This window comes from Ranitomeya variabilis, chromosome 1 (genome assembly GCF_051348905.1).
Source record: "Ranitomeya variabilis isolate aRanVar5 chromosome 1, aRanVar5.hap1, whole genome shotgun sequence".
Taxonomy (NCBI): Eukaryota; Metazoa; Chordata; class Amphibia; order Anura; family Dendrobatidae; genus Ranitomeya; species Ranitomeya variabilis.
In genome coordinates this window covers 383,096,289-383,117,050 of record NC_135232.1, presented here as the reverse complement: position 1 = coordinate 383,117,050, position 20,762 = coordinate 383,096,289, and the positions used below count along the sequence as shown (strand labels likewise).

The 20,762-nt window shown below is 42.8% G+C and overlaps 1 protein-coding gene across 2 annotated transcripts in view; it reads left to right on the top strand.

The window, feature by feature from the left end:
- LOC143760590 (annexin A1-like) overlaps positions 1-8,658 on the top strand; it is a 36,759-nt gene extending 28,101 nt beyond the window's left edge. For both annotated transcript variants that reach the window (XM_077249037.1, XM_077249038.1), the window contains exons 11-13: positions 1,351-1,409; positions 4,091-4,213; positions 8,343-8,658. In XM_077249037.1, coding sequence (XP_077105152.1) covers positions 1,351-1,409; positions 4,091-4,213; positions 8,343-8,399 — 239 coding nt within the window. In that variant the 3' untranslated portion in view covers positions 8,400-8,658. The remainder of the gene's footprint in view (positions 1-1,350; positions 1,410-4,090; positions 4,214-8,342) is intronic.
- Positions 8,659-20,762: the final 12,104 nt, after the last annotated feature.

Genomic DNA, 20,762 nt, shown 5'->3' with positions numbered 1-20,762 from the left:
CTTTTTGTCATTGTACAACAAATTTTGGTGTCCACTTTTTTTCTGTTACCCTTGGGAAAATAAAAACATTTGGGTTAAAAGTTAATTTTTTGTCAAAAAAAAGTTAAATGTTCATTTTTTCCTTCCACATTCCACAAAATCCTGTGCAGCAACTGAAGGGCTAATAAACTTCTTGAATGTGGTTTTTAGCACCTTGAAGGGTGAAGTTTTTTGAATGGTGCCACTTTGGGGTATTTTCTGCCATATAGGGCTCTCAAAGTCATCTCAAATGTGATGTTGTCCATAAAAAAAGTGGTTTTGTAAATTTTGTTAAAAAAAATTAGAAATCGCTGGTCAACTTTTAACTCTTATAACTTCCTAACAAAAAAATATGTTTTAAAACTTGTGCTGATGTAAAGTAGAAAGATGTGTGAAATTGTTATTTATTAAATAGTTTGTGTGACACAACTCTCTGGTTTAAGGGCATAAAAATTAAATGCTTAAAAAATTGCTAAATGTTCCACCTTTTTGCCAAATTTCTGATATTTTCACAAATAAATGTAAGTTGTATCAAACAAATTTTACCACTATCATAAAGTTCAATATATCATGAGATATACCACATAAAGTGACACTGGTCAGAATTGTAAAATTTGGCCTGGTCAAGAAGATGTAAACAGGCTTCAAGGTGAAGTGGTTAAAGGGAATCTGTCGGCAGATTTTTGCTACCTCATCTGAGAGCAGCCTGATGTTGGCAATGAAAAGCTGAATCCAACAATGTATCACTTAGAAGTTCTGTGCCCAGTAAACTGATACAATCAGAGCTTTTCGATTTAGCATGAAGCAGAGCTTAGGAAGCTAACCCCGCCCACACCAGGTTCTCAGTGTACAAAGTCCATGGACAGTGAAATGCTCAGCACAGGGTGAGGGGGCGTTGCTGGACTAACCCACTTTGACAAGTGACACATCCTTGAATTTTGTGTTTCAGCCTCTATCTCCTGCTGTCTTCAGCCGAAATAGCAAAAGCTTGCTGACAGATTCCAATTAACAAAATTTAAAGGAAAACATAATATATTAGCAGCAGCTACAGTTGTATACAAAAAATACTTTAACTCGAGGGAGTTAAAGTCATTGTTATACTTTTCTAGACCATATGAAAATGTGTTTTCTCATTGAAGCAACTTTTAAGCACATATAAGCTCATAAATCAATATTGGTGCTTATTGCAACTAAAAAAAACAAATGTTGTTGTTCAGTTTTTGTTCTTGTATTTAGAAAATTTTTGAACACCGACTGCTAATTTCTTGCAATAGCAATGCAATCAAATAATAAAGTATCATAAAATGTATAACCTGTTTCTTTATTTTACAGTGAAATGTGCCACGAGCAGAGCTGCTTTCTTTGCGGAAAAGCTGAACCTATCAATGAAGGTATACCATACCTGTTTTAGACTGTAAAGAAAATATTTATTTTAATCCCTTCACGACAGCCTTACTAGCACATGTCCTGTCCCTCCATTTGATATAGGCTCCAGAGCTGAGCCTACCTCTTTCCTGGCACATGTCAGATGTTTTGAACAGCTGACATGTGCCCCTAACAGCCGCAGGTGGAATCGTGATCCACCTATGGCTGTTAACCTGTTAAATGCCACAGTCAGTCGCTGATAGCAGCATTTATTGTGATCGCGCTGAAAGCGTGTCACTAATCACACCCATTGGCACCCGTGTCACATGACCGCAGGTCGCAAACGTGTTAACATGACAACTTGGCGTCTGCAAGAGACCCCTGTGGTTGTCATTGCTGAATTGTTATGAGCACCGCACAGCTGTTAATGCTCATAGCAAGTAAGAAGCAGGGGCGACCAGACAACTGCAGCTTCTAGTCTTCCATGGAAACTATTTAAGCATGGAAAAAGTAAAAAAAAAATGTTTTTTAAAAATATAAAAAATAAAAAAGATATAAAAGTTCAAATCACCCCCATTTGCCCCATTTAAAATAAAACAATTAAAAAAAAAGAAAAAAATGAACATATTTGGTATTGCCGCATTCAGAACCGCCCTGTCTATAAAACTATAAAAATAATTTATCTGATTAGTAAACGGCGTAGCAAAAAAAAGTCAAAACGCCAGAATTACGTTTTTTTGGTCGCCACAACTTTGCATCTAAATGTAATAATGGGCAATCAAAAGATTGTATCCACACCAAAATGGTTTATTAAAAACATTAGCACGGCATTAGCAAAAAATAAGCCCCATATGACGAAAAATGGAGACGCTACGGGTCTCGGAAAATTACGCAAATTTTGTTTTAACAAATTTTGGATTTTTTTCACCATATAAATAAAAGATAACCTAGACATGTTTGGTGTCTACGAACTCGCACTTTTTTTGTAATTTCACCGAACTTGGAATTTTTTTCCCGTTTTCAAATACACAATATGGTAAAACCAATGGTGTTCAAAAGTACAACTTGTCTCACAAAAAAACAAGCTCTCACATGGCCATATTGGCAAAAAAAAAATTAAAAAGTTATGGCTCTGGGAAGAAGGGGAACGAAAAACGAAACCGCAAAAACCAAAAAGGCGTGAAGGTTTTAATAAACCTATTGAAATATATTGTGAATCTGAATTATACTTGTTCCCATATAGCAGAAATATGAGTGATTACATCTGCATATTCTTTTTGCTGGTCTCTATATTCAAGTGGTTGCCCACCATGCTGTAACAATCAGCAGCCGCTATGGATGCCGCACGCTCACTACGTCTGCTTGTCCACAGTTCACACTTTCATACAAATATCAGACCAGCAGAAGTAGTAAGAGTACAGTAACCCAATAGTGATGGCTGGAAGGTTCACGTAGTATAACTATGTCATATGAGCAACGGGGCAAACTGAAATGCTGAAATGGGAGGTTTGTATATGGTCTTTATACTTTATAAGAGGGATTGCTTCCTTTAAAAATGGTTTGTCCAAGTAGTGGACTACCCTTTCCAGACATACAGCTTGTGAAAATTTAGACTGAGAAGGAGAAAAAAGAAAGGGGGGTGCAGAGGCAGAGCCTACATTGTGCAGAAGTGGCCACGTTCCAAGACCAAGGAGTAGTGATGAGCGAGTAGCATTGTTGATGGTGATCTCCAAGCATTTTGTAGTGCTCGGAGATTTAGTTTTCCTGCCTCAGCTGCATGATTTACGGCTTCTGGACAGGCTGAATACATGTGGGAATTCCCTAAGAAACAGGCATTCCTCACATGTATTCAGCCTTTCTGGCAGCTGAGGCGATGAAAACGAATTCTCCGAGCACATCCAAATACTCGGAGATCACCCGAGCAACGAGTATACTCGCTCATCACTACCAAGGAGTATAGTGGTCTGCATTTCTATGGTGGCAAAAATGGGGGCATGGTTTAGTAGCACCTATTAAAGGCATATTCCAGCTCACTTGTGCATAGGGAGGTGACATGACAGTGATATAACTATTGATATTTTCTGGGTCATATGGGTGGTCGTGTGCACCTGTCTGTCCTGCAGTAGTGAGACTCAAGCCTTAAATTCTAATGAATATGACAAGTGTATGATTCCTGCTGATTGCCCAAGCAACTCACCAGATATCAGTCGATGGGATATGACCAGCCCCCACTCACCTCTGGATGTGCAAGTGAACAATGTGAGAATATCCCTTTAACAACAAAATGTTCTCCTCCTTTGTGTAGCTTGTTAGTGGAGCTCTCCTGTCCTCAAAATGGCAGCTGATGTAGGAGCATGTAATGAGACATGTCCATCCTTTTTCTCCAACTGAAAAACAGCTTTAATGTATGCAGAATATTTTGATTGTTAGGAGGCTGATGGACAGGTCTGGTCACATGCTCCTCCACCAGCAGCCATTTTGAGATCAGGATAGCTGAAGTCAGTGAGAAAGGCTGCAGTAACAAACACAGGAGAAAAATGTGAATTACTTACATATTAGCAAATGAAGCAAAATCATGTTCTCACCATTGTCAAAAAAATAATATAGTGGACAAACCCTTTAAAACTGGATAGAACTTGCATCTATTACATTATATGGTTTGATATTGTGTTCACATGAGAAGTTATATACGTCTTCTTTTCAACAGGGCTCTGGAACTCGGGACAAGGCTTTGATTCGAGTTATGGTTTCTCGTTCAGAAATAGACATGAATGAAATCAAGGCCCACTACAAGAGAATGTATGGGAAAACTCTGCATCAGGCCATTTTGGTAAGTATAAAATGTAAAAAAAGAACTCAACTCTTTGTATGGAGAGATCCCTTAGATACTAAAGATGATAAGAGAATAATGTGGTGTGATTTGCCACTTACTCCTGAACTGTAGACTTACCAGTCTATACACTACAATGGGAGAATCAATTTCTTTTTTCTTTAAATATATTGCAAAATGTATTGTAACAACATTATGAACCTATTTCCAAGTGGGTAGAGATCTATAGTGCTTTACCCATACATTTTAAAGCTGTTTAAGATTTGTCTCTTTCAGATGTCCTGGTGCATTGGCAATTGGGGTAATGGTGCTTGAGGTTGATGTTAGCTGTGAAATTGTTCAAAAACTTAGCTTACATCAAGCCCTGGTGTTAGTAATAGAGAGTTGTCTATCAGAAAACCCCATTACTAACCCTGTAATAAAAAAGAAATAGACTAAAAATACTTGTTGGCAGTAAACACTTCCCCACACTTTCCATGGTTCACCTGTTTATTAAAAAAGAAAAAAAAAATCCCACACAGCTCAGATGTAGTCCTTCGAATTCGATATAGTCTGGCAAATCTGTCAAAGTGCAGCAAATCCGCCGTACAAAGCCTATGGAGCCTCGGTCTGAAGCTCCATAGGCTTTGCAAACAACCACTTTCATGTTACGTAGCGCTACTCGAGACTCTGCGACTCTGAAGAGCGATGACATTGGTAACATTACCGCTCTTCAGACGTTCCAGGTCACACTAAACTGTAAGTGATCCGGCGACTGTGAAGAGCGGTAACGTGACTGACGTCACTGCTTTTCAGAGTCGCCTGGTTCCTTGCAGCGTTGCGTGACCCGGAAGTGATTGTTTTCAAAGCCCATGAACAATCAGAACGAGGCTTCATAGGATTTGTATGGCAATTTTGTGGGACTTTGACAGATTTGCAGGACTTTGTCAGGTTCGCAGGACTGCGTCTGACCTGCGTGGTATATTTTTTTCGTTTTTTTAATAAAGTGGTGAACCAGGAAAAGTGTGGGGGAGTATTTATTTCAATAAAGTATTTTTTTGTGTGTGTTTCTTTTTTATTACTGGGTCGGTAATGAGGGGTGTCTGATAGACACTTCTCTGTTACTAGCACCAGGGCTTGATGTCGGCTGTGTTTATGACCACTTCAAAGCTGACATCAGCCCCAAGTCCCATTCCCCCAATTGCCAATGCACCAGGGTGTCAGGAAAAACCAAAGCAAAGTTCCAGTTTGGAGCATGTCATGTGATACTCCACTCCTGAGGCAACTGCAGGCTTGTATTTTAGGGCTGAGAAGGGCGCAATAACCATAGACCTTCCTAACCTATTGATTAGGTTAATATATGTACAATAAGCTCCATATGCAAGGCACAAATATGATATCTATCTATCTATCATGTATTATCTTTGCACATCTTTAACACAAAAAACAGACATATCTTGAATGCATTTTATTCCCATACATGTCACCAAACGGCATACAGATTTCACATGGATGTCACACAGATGGTACACGTGTGGTGCACATGTACTCAAGAATGGTACACATGAATAGTACACATGTACACACAGATGTCCAACAGAAAACCACACAACTAGTAAAAATGGACCGTCTTATGCATGCATTTTTTTAAACGTACGTGTGAAGAGGGCCGAACATACTGTAGTAGCTGTCAATTCTGATGGTCATTTGCTTCTCATGCAACCTGCTGAAAATCAAAACCTACAGGTTGTAATAGAAAAAAACAAGCCTTCTCTTAAAGTTTTATTCTTTTTCTGGACATGTTGCAGAAAAACCTTTTAAATTTGATATTTTTCTGATCTGAAAAATTATTCTGCCAGATTATTTTTTTTACCTTCCAATGAATGCCATAAAAATAAAACCCAAAAAACAGAGACTGAGTTGCATTTTTTTCACCATTTCACACCACTTGTAATTTTTCCACACATTTTCCAAAACATTATATTGTAAAATGAATTGTCATTCACAACTACAGTACAACTCGTCTCACAAAAGTCAAAGCTGTCTTAGAGCTATATTGACAGAATAATAGAAAGTTAAATCTCTTGGAGGAAGGGGAGGAAATAACTAAAGAGCAAAATTGAAAAATCACCCAACTCTTTGGGCTCATGCAGATATCCGTAGATCTCTGACCGCAATACAGGAACTAGCCAAGGGTTTCCCGACTGGACCACGGCAGCTTAATGTATTTTTTTGAGACTGTCACTCTTGGGTTTGGAGACCCGTGGCCTGTCCGTGCGTTGTGGTCTGTGATCGGACTGAGAACCACAGACTTTTGAATGACCCCAATCAGGTAAAAGTGATGTTTTTTAAAAATTGCCCCACAGTGAATGTGTTAAAATAGCAAAATAATAATTACTGAGCTGATAAATACCCTGCCACACCAATGCTTCTTTACTGGTTGTTATTGACTTTAATAATAATAACAAGCCACAAATTCAGACTAGATCACTTCAGTCAATTATTGACCTCACCAGTCTTGTGCCGTACATGCAGGGACCAGCAATGAGGCCAGTGAATGAATGCGGTGGTCTCGTGTGCACATATGACACTTATTCATTGGGGAAGTAAAAAAAGATAGGTGGCACTACCAGATTGGCAGTGTTAGAAAAACAGGAGACAAGTATAAGTTATTTATATGTTATTTTCATATTTTATCACTAGTGATGAGCGAATATACTCATTACTCGAGATTTCTAGAGCACGCTTGGGTGTCCTCCGTGTATTTTTTTAGTGCTCGGAGATTTCGTTTTTCTTGCCGCAGCTGAATGAGTTACATCTGTTAGCCAGCATAAGTACATGTGGGGATTCCCTAGCAACCAGGCAACTATAGGTTGGATGCAGAAATAAGAGCATTGCTGCACAATTGCTGCCAGGTAAATTTTCTTTTAAAGGGAACCTGTCACCCCGTTTTTTGAAGATGAGCTAAAAATAGCGTTAAATAGGGGCAGAGCTGGGCGTTACATTAGTGTCTTTGTGTGCCTTTATTACCCACCTATGCTGCCGAAATACCTTTGTAAAGTCGCCGTTTTCTGCTGTCACTCACGCTGGTCTGGTCCTATGGGCGTGGTGACAGCGCTGTTTCTCCCCCAGAATCCTGCTCTTCATTATGTTGGTGGCGCAGTGGTGTGCGCATGTCCAAAAGGCGAATCCACTGCCCAGGTGATGAAAATGGCCGCCGCGATCTCCATCTGCGCACGCACGGAATCCCGCGGCCATTTTCCTGAAGCCCCGGGCAGCAGAGCGCTCCATCTGCGCACGCGCGGCCACAGGAAAGATGGCCGCGCCCACCGGTAAACGGCTGAATAGCGCAGATCGAGCTGTTTTTCATCACCTGGGCAGTGGATTCGCTTTTTGGACATGCGCACACCACTACGCCACCAACATAATGAAGAGCAGGATTCTGGGGGAGAAACAGCGCTGTCACCAAGCCCATAGGACCAGACCAGCGTGAGTGACAGCAGAATACGGCGACTTTACAAAGGTATTTCGGCAGCATAGGTGAGTAATAAAGGCACACAAAGACACTAATGTAACGTCCAGCTCTGCCCCTATTTAACGCTATTTTTTAGCTCATCTTCAAAAAACGGGGTGACAGGTTGCCTTTAAACACTCCGGCGTGTGAGAGAAAATATAATTGAAAAATCCAGCCCTGGAACATAGCCAGAGATGGGCCTAGTTGGCTCTGCCCTATCAATCACCTCTAGTGGTGCCTGGAAGAGTTGGCCGGGGGCAGAGCTGGACTAGTCTGGTTTCTGGCTATGGTCCAGGGCCGGATCTTTAAAGTATATTTTCTCTGAAACTTCAGAGCTTTTCAGAGAAAAATATACTTGGCTGCAATTGTGCAACAAGGCCCTGATTTAGCCTGTGCATGGTTTGGGCAGCAAGAATCAGGTGACATGTTCACTTCAACCACCAAAATTGAATTTTGGCAATCTCCACTTTATGACTTTATGGCATGATAAAGTGGCACATGGAACCACCATGCAATATAATACATAACTGTAGTAAACTCCATGTGCATGCAGGATGTACATGGCATGTACTTGACACGTCCGTCTGTATTTTTTTTTTATCAATTTGCATTAAATTATTGTCTGTTTATTTGCAGGATGACACCAAAGGAGATTATGAAACCATTTTGTTGGCTCTGTGTGGAGGTGATTAGACAGGATCTAATGACAATTTTAAAGAGTACCAAAAATTAGCTTAAGCCATGCTAGAAAACTATAGGCATCAATATTTCAAAGCAATATGACATTCCAATACAACTGTGTATGAGCTATGTTTTATAACATGGTTTAATATTACAATATTTTGTACCAAACTGCTTTTTGTCAATCCAATAAAAAAAATTGTAAAAAATGAAAAAAGCATATGCAAAGATGTAATTATTTATTAAACTGAATAAAACCGAGCTACAAAAATTCACTGATACATAAAAATATTGAATATTATTAAAAATATGACTTTTTATCTTGATCCAGCTAAATGCAAATAGAAGTAAAGAGGCGACTGTCCACTTTCAGAATAGATTTACCATAAAAAATAACTGTGCTTAAATTATGGTATCCTGCTACTGTCCAGCTCCCCAGAGTCTTGGCCGCTGCTCCGGGTGTAAGTTGTTATCTGCAGTGCTGATATCACACCGACAGGGCTGCAAACAATAACTGACCTCTGTGGCGTAGCCATTGTAGACATGATGCCAGCGCTGCAAACAATAACTGACCTCTGGGGCATAGCCATTGTAGACATGATGCCAGCGCTGCAAAAAATAAATGAGCTCAGTGGCATAGCCGATGTAGACATGATGTCAGCGCTGCAAACAAAACTGAGCTCAGTGGTGTAGTCAATGTAGACATGATTTCAGCACTGCAAACAATAACTGAGCTCGGTGGTGTAGTTGATGTAGACATGATGCCTGCGCCGCAAACAATAACTGAGCTAAGTGGCATAGCCGATGTAAACATGATGCCAGCGCTGCAAACAATCACTGACCTCTGTGGCGTAGCCGATGTAGACATGATGTCAGCGCTGCACACAATAACTGAGCTCAGTGGCATAGCCGATGTAAACATGAAGTCAGTGCTGCACACAATACCTAAGCTCAGTGGCATAGCCGATGTAGACATGATGCCAGCGCTGCAAACAATAACTGACCTCTGTGGCGTAGCCATTGTAGACATGATGCCAGCGCTGCAAACAATAACTGACCTCTGTGGCATAGCCATTGCAGACATGATGCCAGTGCTGCAAACAATAAGTGAGCTCAGTGGCATAGCAGATATAGACAAGATGCCAGTGCTGCAAAAAATAACTGACCTCTGTGGCGTAGCCATTGTAGACATGATGCCAGTGCTGCAAACAATAAATGAGCTCAGTGGAATAGCCGATATAAACATGATGCCAGCGCTGCAAACAGTAACTGAGCTCAGTGGTGTAATTTATGTAGACATGATGCCAGCGCCGTAATCAATAACTGAGCTTAGTGGCATAGCCGAGGTAATCATGATGTCAGCGCTGCAAACAATAACTGAGCTCAGTGGTGTAATTGATGTAGCCATGATGTCAGCGCTGAAAACCATAACTGACCTTTGTGGCGTAGCCAATGTAGACATGATGCCAGTGCTGCAAACAATAACTGACCTCTGTGGCGTAGCCATTGTAGACATGATGCCAGCGCTGCAAACAATAAATGAGCTCAGTGGTATAGCCGATGTAGACATGATACCAGCGCTGCAAACAATAAATGAGCTCAGTGGTATAGCCGATGTAGACATGATACCAGCGCTGCAAACAATAAATGAGCTCAGTGGTATAGCCGATGTAGACATGATGCCAGTGCTGCAAACAATAACTGAGCTCAGTGGTGTAGTCAATGTAGACATGATGTCAGCGCAGCAAACAATAACTGAGCTTAGTGACATAGCCGATGTAAACATGATGCTAGTACTGCAAATAATAACTGAGCTCAGTAGTGTAGTTGATGTAGACATGATGTCAGCTCTGCAAACAATAACTGATCTCTGTGGCGTAGCTGATGTAGACATGATGTCAGCGCTGCACACAATAACTGAGCTCAGTGGCATAGCCGATGTAAACATGATGTCAGTGCTGCACACAATACCTAAGGTCAGTGGTATAGCCGATGTAGACATGATGCCAGTGCTGCAAACAATAACTGAGTTCAGTGGCATAGTCGATGTAGACATGATGCCAGCGCTGCAAACAATACCTGAACTCTGTGGCGCAGCCAATGTAGACATGATACCAGAGCTGCAAACAATAACTGAGCTAAGTAGCGTAGTCGATGTAGACAGGATGTCAGCACCGCAGACAACAGACACCTGAATCTGCGGCAGAGACTCAGCGCTTTACCTGAGCATGGTAAGTAAATACATTTTGCCAAAAAAAAGTAACAAGAAAACTGTGCTTTAGTGTAATTAGCCATTATTAGGCATGAGGTAGTAGTGAAATTTTTGGACTCGCTATGCTCGTACTGAGTATACCGAATACTCGGGTATAAATTGGCATGGGCTCCAGTGCAATTTTCTCCACCAGAGAGGGAAAGCCAGTGACTGAGGGCAGATATTAATAGCCTAGAGAGGGACCATGGTTATTGGCCCCCCCGGCTAAAAACATCTGCCCCCAGCCACCCCAGAAAAGGCACATATGTAAGATGCTCCTATTCTGGCACTTAGCCTCTCTCTTCCCACTGCCCTGTATCATTGGCATATGGGGTAAATAAGGGGTTAATGTCACCTTGCTATTGGAAGGTGACATTAGGCCTGGTTAATAATGGAGAGGTGTCAATAAGACACCTATCCATTATTAACCCAGCAGTATGAAAGGGTTAAAAAATACACACATTAAGAATAAAGTATTTGAATGAAAGAATCAAACACACAGGTTGTAACATCTTTATTGTACTCTCAATCCAAGTGAAGCCCTCTTTCTTCTGTTAAAAAAATACAAGATAAAAAAGCAACAATATCCCATACCTGTCCGCCGTACAGTCAATCCCACGCTGTAATCCATACCTGGGGGAATTTACATTTACAGCTGGGAGCGCTGCTAATGCAGCAGCTCCCAGCTGTAAATGACTGGGGAATGAATGAGATGCAGGGAACGGAGCTTCAGTGACTAGCAGACTAGCAGAGCCATCACCGAAGCTGCGCCTCCTGGTGGCAGGCGTACTTTGTCTTACCTGTTGAGGGCAGAGCAAAGTACTGCAGTGCGCAGGTACCGGGCCTCTCTGACCTTTCCCGGCGCCTGCGCACTGCAGTACTTTGCTCTGCCCTCAATAGCACAGACAAAGTACGCCTTCGCAGTAGCCGCGGCAGGAAGCAAGGAAGAGGACGTCATCGTATGAAGATGGGAGGCACCGGGACCGCCCCTAGGTGAGTATAATCAAACTCGTTTTTCTTGTCTTTCAGGTTACATCTGGGGCTTATCTACAGCATTTCAGAATGCTGTAGATAAGCCCCTGATGCCAGTGGCCTTAGCTTATAGGTGAATTTTGGGGTGACAGATTCCCTTTAAAATACTTTATTCTTAATGTGTATGTTTATTTTTAACCCTTTCATACTATTGGATTAATAATGGATAGGTGTCTTATTGACATCTCTCCGTTATTAACCAGGCTTAATGTCACCTTACAATAGCAAGGTGATATTAACCCCTTATTACCCCATATGCCAATGCTACAGGTCAGAGGGAAGAGAGAGGCTACGTGCTGGAATAGGCATATCTTACAGGATGGCTGGGGGCAGATGTTTTTAGCTGGGGGGGCAATAACTATGGTCCCTCTCTAGGCTATGAATATCTGCCCTTAGTCGCTGGCTTTCCCTCTCTGGTGGAGTAAATTGCCAGTTTTTTAATCCTTTCATTTAACCTTTACAGCTCCCAAATTTTACACACACACACTACTAACATTATTAGTGAGGGACATATAAAATTCTAACTGTTCTGCAATGGTTTACTGTATGTTAAACCATGTCTCATATCCTGTCGTGTTCTGCAATGATTTTACAGAAACAGACAATTGAATTATTGGCTATTCTGCTACCTAACTCTCTATGAAATATAAAGATATATATATATATATATATATATATATATATATATATATATATATATACTGTATATACACCGTATATACTCGAGTATAAGCCGACCTGAGTATAAGCCGAGACCCCTAATTGTGCCACAAAAAAAGGGAAAACTTAATGACTTGAATATAAGCCTAGGGTAGGAAATGCAGCAGCTTTTGGTAAATTTCAAAAATAATATAGATACTAATAAAAGTAAAATAAGTTGAGACATCAGTATGTTAAGTGTTTTTGAATATCCATATTGAATCAGGAGCCTCATATAATGCTCCATACAGTTCATGATGGGCCCCATAAGATGATCCATACAAAATGTGCCACATATAATGCTCCATAAAGTTCATGATGGGCCTCATAAGATGCTTCATACAAAAATATGCCCCATATAATGCTGCACAAAGGTTAATAATGGCCCCATAAGATGCTCCATAGAAACATTTGCCCCATACAATGCTGCTCAAAGGTTGATGACCCTATAAGATGCTCCATAGATTATGCCCCATACAATGCTGCACAAAGGTTGATAGCTTCATAAGATGCTCCATAGATTATGCCCCATATAATATTGCTGTTGCTGCGATTAAAAAAAAATCACATACTCACCTCTCGTCGCTCAGGCCCCCGAAACTTGCGATAATCAACTGTCCCCGTTCCACCGCCGGGTGCCGCTCTGTCTTCTTGCTCTCTGACTGTTCAGGCAGAGGGCGGCTCACACACTAAACACGGCATTGCGCCCTCTGACCTGAACAGTCACAGCCAGAGGACGTGGAAGACGGAGCAGCGTGCAGCGGTGGACTGGGGACAGGTGAATATCGTGCAATGCTCACCATCCCCGTTATACTCACCTGCTCCCGGCGCGGTTCCTGCTTTTCAGTAAAAAGTAGGTAGGAGTATTTAAACCAAGAAAATGATAAGGGTGCCCATACTTATGCACCTGTCAAATTTTGTTTGAATGCAGATTGCACATTTTCTGTTAGTACAATAAACCTCATTTCAAGGCAGAAACATTACTGTGTCCAACAGTTATTAGATATATGAAACTGAAATAGCTGTTGCAAAAAAAAACATTTTTATAAAACATTAAGCTTAAGATTAATAGGGGTGCCCAAACTTTTTCATATGACTGTATATGTATATATATATTGTATATAAATATAAATACACCTATACTATGCTGGGTGGGAGATCCGAATAGTGCTAGGCGAGTAGTGAAATGCACGCTATTTTCCGAGTACCGCGAGTACTTCATTACTCGCCGAGTACCGAATACCCATGATTATACTTGCTCATCCCTAGCAATTATCAAACAAATGTTCGTCATGGTACACTATTACAGTGTAGAACTTTAATACAAATAGTACAAAAGTTCTATGCTAATCATATAAAAGCTGCAATATATCATTTGTTTCTTGTTACATCTATAGCTGCAGCCAGAGAAATGCATGTGTACATGTACAGTATAATGCCTTTTGTCAAAATTGCCTCCACAAATGTGACAACAACTGGGGAGGCAGCTTTCCATTGTAATTTCATATTACAAGGGGCATTGGTTTGTATTAGTAGATTAAATAGGGTACATCAGATTTTTGTGTGTGTGTTTCTACCATCATGCTCCCTGAGGACACCTATTTCAATAATTACACAATGCTACTATGACACAATTACACAATAATCACCTACAAAATGAATGATGAAGCGCACACACCTATAACAATAAATATCAATTATGGAGAGGGCTGGAAATTTAGGACTTGGAGCATTGATCACGAAGTTGTTAAATGAATAATTATTCAGTATTTCGCATAGTAGGCAGAAATTAGAGCCTACGGCTAGTTTCACACAAATAAAATGTCAGTGTATATTTGCACCCATTTTATAGCTGTGATTTCCGGCCCAACCCATGTCTGATGGCAAGGATCTATGAAGCTGTCAGTTAAGGTCTTAACCCAAGGGTTGGGCTGGGATTTTCAGCAATAATATTAGTGGAAAAAATTGCACTTGTATTATGCATGCATGAAACTAGCCTTAAGGTTTCATCCCCCATTGTTTTGCACAAATGCATAAGTATTAAACCCTTAGCGACAAATGATGTACTGACACATCATTGCCGGCTTGCACATCGAGCCCACATCTTTCCACACACGACGGCTGAATTAATCAGCCATTTTTTGCCTCTAATATCCACGGGTGGAGTGACAGTCCACGGCTATTAACTTGTCAAATCCTGGAGCGCATCATTTCTCTCATCCATCTGTGCACCCGTCATGGGATCGTGGGTCGCCAATGGGTTCTCATGACAGTGGGGGGTCTGCTGATCTCCCGCGCCTGTTGTTATGAATCTTCTGAGAACAGTAGTCCGTGGATGGCGTTCATAGGAGCTCATAATTTCAGCAATACATAGCAGTTCTGCATTGCTATGTATAGCACAAGCAATCAGACAATTGCAGCTTAGAGTCGCCTAAGGGGACTATTAATTGCAGCAAAAAAAAGAAGAAAAAGTTTTTAAAAATATGAAAATATGAAAAAAATAAAAAAATCCCCTTTTGCCACATTAAAAATAAAACAATTAAAAAAAACCAAAAACACTTATTTGATATTTCTGCATTCAGAAATATCAGATCTGTCAAAATATAAAATAGATTAATTTTGATCGGTCAACAAAAGAAAGTAAAGGCCGGAGCAGAGCCGTCCTCCACCCCCCACGGTGTGGGCGGAGGCCGGCATGTAATTGGGTTGGAGTAGGTGGGGGCATTGGCTAGTGGGATGGTACCTTATGGGGTCATTTATATGGCCAGGTTATGGATTGGGCCCCCTCAGTTCCCACTCTCTGGAGTCGAGTTTGGTCATCCCACACACACAGCTTATCACCCCACAGACACACTGCTTACCATGTCTGATGTGGAGTAGGTCCTGGAGAGCCTCAGGGCTGCAGCACTGTCGCAGCCTCCTGGCTGGCAGGAGAGGCAGACAGCTGACATCATCAGTAGGGGAGCTGGTACACTGGTGGAGGATTCCCCATGCGAGCGACGTCCCCGTCGGGTGAGGCTTCCAGAGCGGCTAACGCCGGACGCAGCTCCCCACACCCAGTGCAGGCGTAGGAGCCCCCCCAGGGACCCTCCAGGCCGGGCGCCAGTCAGGAAGCACACCAGCAGGCCTCGGTCTGGGAGGAATCCTACTGCCAGGCGGGGTCAGGCGGCGATGAGCAGGCCTTCGCCTCAAAGTGTGTTGGGGCGGAGTTGGCACATGCCAGGCATCGTGGGACGAGTGACATCATGGGGGTTGCCACGGCAATGCTCCTGTGGGGCAGCCCGTCTCTTCTGCACTGATTGACAGGGGGATTAGTAAGGAGGATTCAGCGGTGGGCTTTATGTTTCTGTTTTCAGTATTATCGTACCTTTCATTTCCCTTGGCGAGGTGTTCCCATGCTCTGGCTGGAGCATCTATGGGGGCCTCCCTCCTTTGCTGAGGAGCAGATCAGACAGCGGGCTGTGTGCTGCAGGGTCCACAGCGCAGACACAGCATGCTCATTCTGGATGTCTGACTGGATCCCCCCTTTCCAGCATGTCTCGACTTCCCAGTGTATCAGCATCTACGGGGGGCACCGTGCTTCGGACATCAGGAACATGAAGGTACAGCGAGTTGGGTCAGCACAGTGGACCACGTTGGGTTTCTTAATTTCCAGCTGGAGGAGTCACAGCTCCCTTGCAGCCCAGTGAGTATTACTCCATGTCTTGTCCTTTTCCTCAGATTTTGATGTCTCATGGGTTGGGTGGGGGTCAGGTGGTTGAGCCAGGGGGTGTAGGCGACGGGGGTGGGGTTTGGTCAGATTTGGCTAGTGTGGGAGTTAGGGATATTCTTGAAAATGTAAGGGATTTGCTCACTCATTTGGAATGGGGAGCTGAAGCACCTGGGCATGTAGCGGCGTGGGTTGGTCCGCAGGCTAGTGGGTACGTTTTGCTGAGTAGGGCATCAGAGATGTCTGGTAGGCTTTCTGATCCCGTGTCAGTGTCAGTGCAGATGGAAATGGAGGAGTGTAGGATTCATTTGGATGACAGGGTGCATGGGGAGGTTTATGTCTGTTTTGAGGGTCCGTTGGGGGCTCATCTTAAAAAGGAAGTTAGGGAAAAAATCTTGAAAGATGAATATGTTGAGATTTTTTCCCTACTTCTGCTAGAGAAATTAAATTTAGATAAGAACAAGAAGGATGACAGTAAGGCTGGGGTAACACTTGCGAGTGCAATGTGAGAAACTTGCATGAGTCTCTCGCATCAATACCCAGAGCGTGAAGCTGCATGTATTTCTATGCAGCTGAACGCTCCGGTCTGAGTGCCGGTGGCCATGCCTGGCATTGATGTGAGAGACTCGTGCGAGTTTCTCACATTGCACTCGCAAGTGTGTCCCCAGCCTAGGAAGGAGGATGAGGAGAAGTGCCGGTGTCGCCTGATCCATGAAATGTTTGTCAATTGGCTTCAAGCTTTAGTCATTTTGGCAAGTGTTATACTAGAGAAGGTGCCGGAGAACTGCTCTCCCCTATTTTGTTACATGGACTCCATTGGTGATGCCCATAGGATTTATGAGGGACAAGCATGGCTCCAATATGATGAGCAGTTCCGGCAGAAGAAAGCAGTTAGGCCCGCGATTTGGTGGGTTCAAAAATACATAAGCCTTTGGTTGTGTGTTATGGCTTCAACTAGGTTCGGCCATTCCTATCACGGGGGTGTGTGTTGTGAATTCTGCTCTTGGGCTCCCTCCGGTGGTTATAAGTTGTAGCGCTGCTGTCTCTGGATCGCTGCATTCATCAGGTGTGTCCACTTTTTGCAATTCGGACTGGGCTATTTAGTCTTGCTTGACCCTTTAGTCAGTGCCAGTTGTCCATTGTTCCTGGAGGATTCACATCCCTGCCTGGTCTCTCCTGCTTTGCTGTTCAATTCAACAAAGATAAGTTCTGGCCTTGATTTTTGCTGTCCACATGCTGTGGGCCTTATTGTTCAGTTCTTTTCCATGTTTTTGTCTTGTCCAGCTTGGTCTGTATAAGGATTTGTTTAGCCAAGCTGGTATCTCTGGAGATGCAGATATACCCTCCATATCTTTAGTTAGAAGTGGAGATTTTGTATTTTCTGTGGTGGATATTTTCTAGTGTTTTAATACTGACTGCATAGTACTCTGTCCTATCCTTTCTATTTAGCTAGAAGTGGCCTCCTTTGCTAAATTCTGATTTCAGTCTGTGTATGTTTTTTCCCTCTCCTCTCACAGTCAATATTTGTGGGGGGCTGTCTATCCTTTGGGGATTTTCTCTGAGGCAAGATAGTTTTCCCTTTTCTATCTCTAGGGGTAATTAGTCCTACGGCTGTGTCGAGATGTCTAGGGAGTGAAAGGTACATTCCACGGCTACTTCTAGTTGCGGTGTTAAGTTCAGGGTCTGCGGTCAGTACAGGTACCACCTTCTCCAGAGTACGTCTCATGCTGCTCTTAGGCCACCAGATCATAACAGTACAACTGGCCAACAATGAGTTAACCGCATCCCAGAAGAAGGGAAGGAAAGTGCTGAGCCATTTTTTTTTCTGTAGTCTATTGTGTTTTTTTTTTCCCTCTTTACCTCTGGGTGGCTCAGGAGTTTGGCGCTGGCATGGATGTTCAGGGATTGGCTTCTCGTGTGGATCAACTTGCTGCTAGAGTACAGGGTATTTCCGATTATATCGTTCAGACTCCGGTTTTAGAGCCTAGAATTCCAACTCCTGATTTGTTTTTTGGGGACAGGTCCAAATTTTTTAGCTTTAAAAATAACTGTAAACTGTGTTTTGCTCTGAAACCCCGTTCCTCTGGTGATCCCATCCAGCAGGTTAAAATTGTTATATCTCTGCTGCGTGGTGACCCCCAGAATTGGGCATTTGCCCTGGAACCTGGGAATCCGGCTTTGCTTAATGTAGACACCTTTTTCCAGGTGCTTGGGTTATTGTATGATGAACCTAATTCAGTGGATCATGCTGAGAAGACCTTGTTGGCCCTGTGTCAGGGTCAAGAAGTGGCAGAATCATATTGCCAGAAATTTAGAAAATGGTCTGTGCTGACTAAATGGAATGAGGATGCCTTGGCGGCAATTTTCAGAAAGGGTCTTTCTGAATCCGTTAAAGATGTTATGGTGGGGTTCCCCACGCCTGCTGGTCTGAGTGATTCTATGTCTCTGGCCATTCAGATTGATCGGCGCTTGCGCGAGCGCAGAGTTGTGCACACTATGGCATTGTCTTCCGAGCGGAGTCCTGAGCCTATGCAGTGTGATAGGATTGTGTCTAGAGCTGAACGACAAGGATTCAGACGTCAGAATAGGTTGTGTTTTTACTGCGGCGATTCTGCTCATGTTATTTCTGATTGCCCTAAGCGTACCAAGAGAATCGCTAGTTCTGTTACCATCAGTACTGTACAACCTAAATTTCTGTTATCTGTGACCCTGATCTGCTCATTATCATCATTTTCTGTCATGGCATTTGTGGATTCAGGCGCCACTCTAAACTTAATGGACTTAGAATTTGCCAGACGTTGTGGTTTCCCCTTGCAGCCTTTGCAGAGTCCTATTCCTTTGAGGGGCATTGATGCTACACTGTTGGCTAAAAATAAACCTCAGTTTTGGACACAGCTGACCATGTGCATGGCGCCAGCCCATCAGGAAGATTGTCGTTTTCTGGTGTTGCATAATTTGCATGATGCTATTGTGCTGGGTTTCCCATGGTTACAGGTGCATAATCCGGTATTAGATTGGAAATCTATGTCTGTGACTAGTTGGGGTTGTCAGGGGGTTCATGGTGACGTTCCTTTGATGTCAATTGCCTCCTCCCCCTCTTCTGAAATTCCTGAGTTTTTGTCAGATTTCCAGGATGTATTCAATGAGCCCAAGTCCAGTTCCCTTCCACCGCATAGGGACTGTGATTGTGCTATTGACTTGATTCCAGGCTGTAAGTTCCCTAAGGGCCGACTTTTCAACCTGTCTGTGCCAGAACATACCGCCATGCGGAGCTATGTTAAGGAGTCTTTGGAGAAGGGGCATATTCGGCCATCTTCTTCACCATTGGGAGCAGGGGTTTTTTTTGTTGCCAAGAAGGATGGCTCCTTGAGACCCTGTATTGATTATCGCCTCTTGAATAAGATCACTGTCAAATTCCAATACCCTTTGCCTATGCTTTCTGATCTGTTTGCTAGGATTAAGGGGGCTAGTTGGTTTACTAAGATTGACCTTCGAGGGGCATATAATCTTGTTCGTATTAAGCAGGGTGACGAATGGAAAACTGCGTTTAATATGCCCGAAGGCCATTTTGAATACCTTGTGATGCCATTGGGACTCTCTAATGCTCCATCTGTGTTTCAGTCCTTCATGCATGATATATTTCGGAATTATCTTGATAAATTGATGATTGTATATTTGGATGATATTTTGATTTTTTCAGATGATTCGGAGTCTCATGTGAAACAAGTCAGGATGGTATTTCAGATCCTTCGTGATAATGCCTTGTTTGTGAAGGGGTCTAAGTGCCTCTTTGGAGTACAGAAGATTTCTTTTTTGGGCTTCATTTTTTCTCCCTCATCTATAGAAATGGATCCGGTTAAGGTTCAGGCCATTCATGATTGGATCCAGCCCACATCTGTGAAGAGCCTTCAGAAATTTTTGGGCTTTGCTAATTTTTATCGCCGTTTCATTGCCAACTTCTCCAGTGTGGTTAAACCCCTGACCGATTTGACGAAGAAAGGCGCTGATGTGATGAATTGGTCCTCTGCGGCTGTTTCTGCCTTTCAGGAGCTTAAACGCCGATTTACTTCTGCCCCTGTGTTGCGTCAGCCGGATGTTTCTCTTCCTTTTCAGGTTGAGGTTGACGCTTCTGAGATTGGGGCAGGGGCCGTTTTGTCTCAGAGGAATTCTGATGGTTCCTTGATGAAACCGTGTGCCTTCTTTTCTCGAAAGTTTTCGCCTGCGGAACGCAATTATGATGTCAGCAATCGTGAGTTGTTGGCTATGAAGTGGGCATTTGAGGAGTGGCGACATTGGCTTGAGGGGGCCAAGCACCATATTGTGGTCTTGACCGATCATAAGAATCTGATTTACCTCGAGTCTGCCAAACGGCTGAATCCTAGACAGGCCCGATGGTCCCTTTTTTTCTCCCGTTTTGATTTTGTGGTCTCGTATCTTCCGGGTTCTAAGAATGTTAAGGCTGATGCCCTCTCTAGGAGCTTTTTGCCTGATTCTCCTGGGGTCCTTGAGCCAGTCGGCATTCTGAAGGAAGGGGTGATTCTTTCTGCCATCTCCCCTGATTTACGACGGGTTCTTCAGGAATTTCAGGCTGATAAACCTGACCGCTGTCCAGTGGGGAAACTGTTTGTTCCTGACAGATGGACTAGTAAATTGATTTCTGAGGTTCATTGTTCTGTGTTGGCTG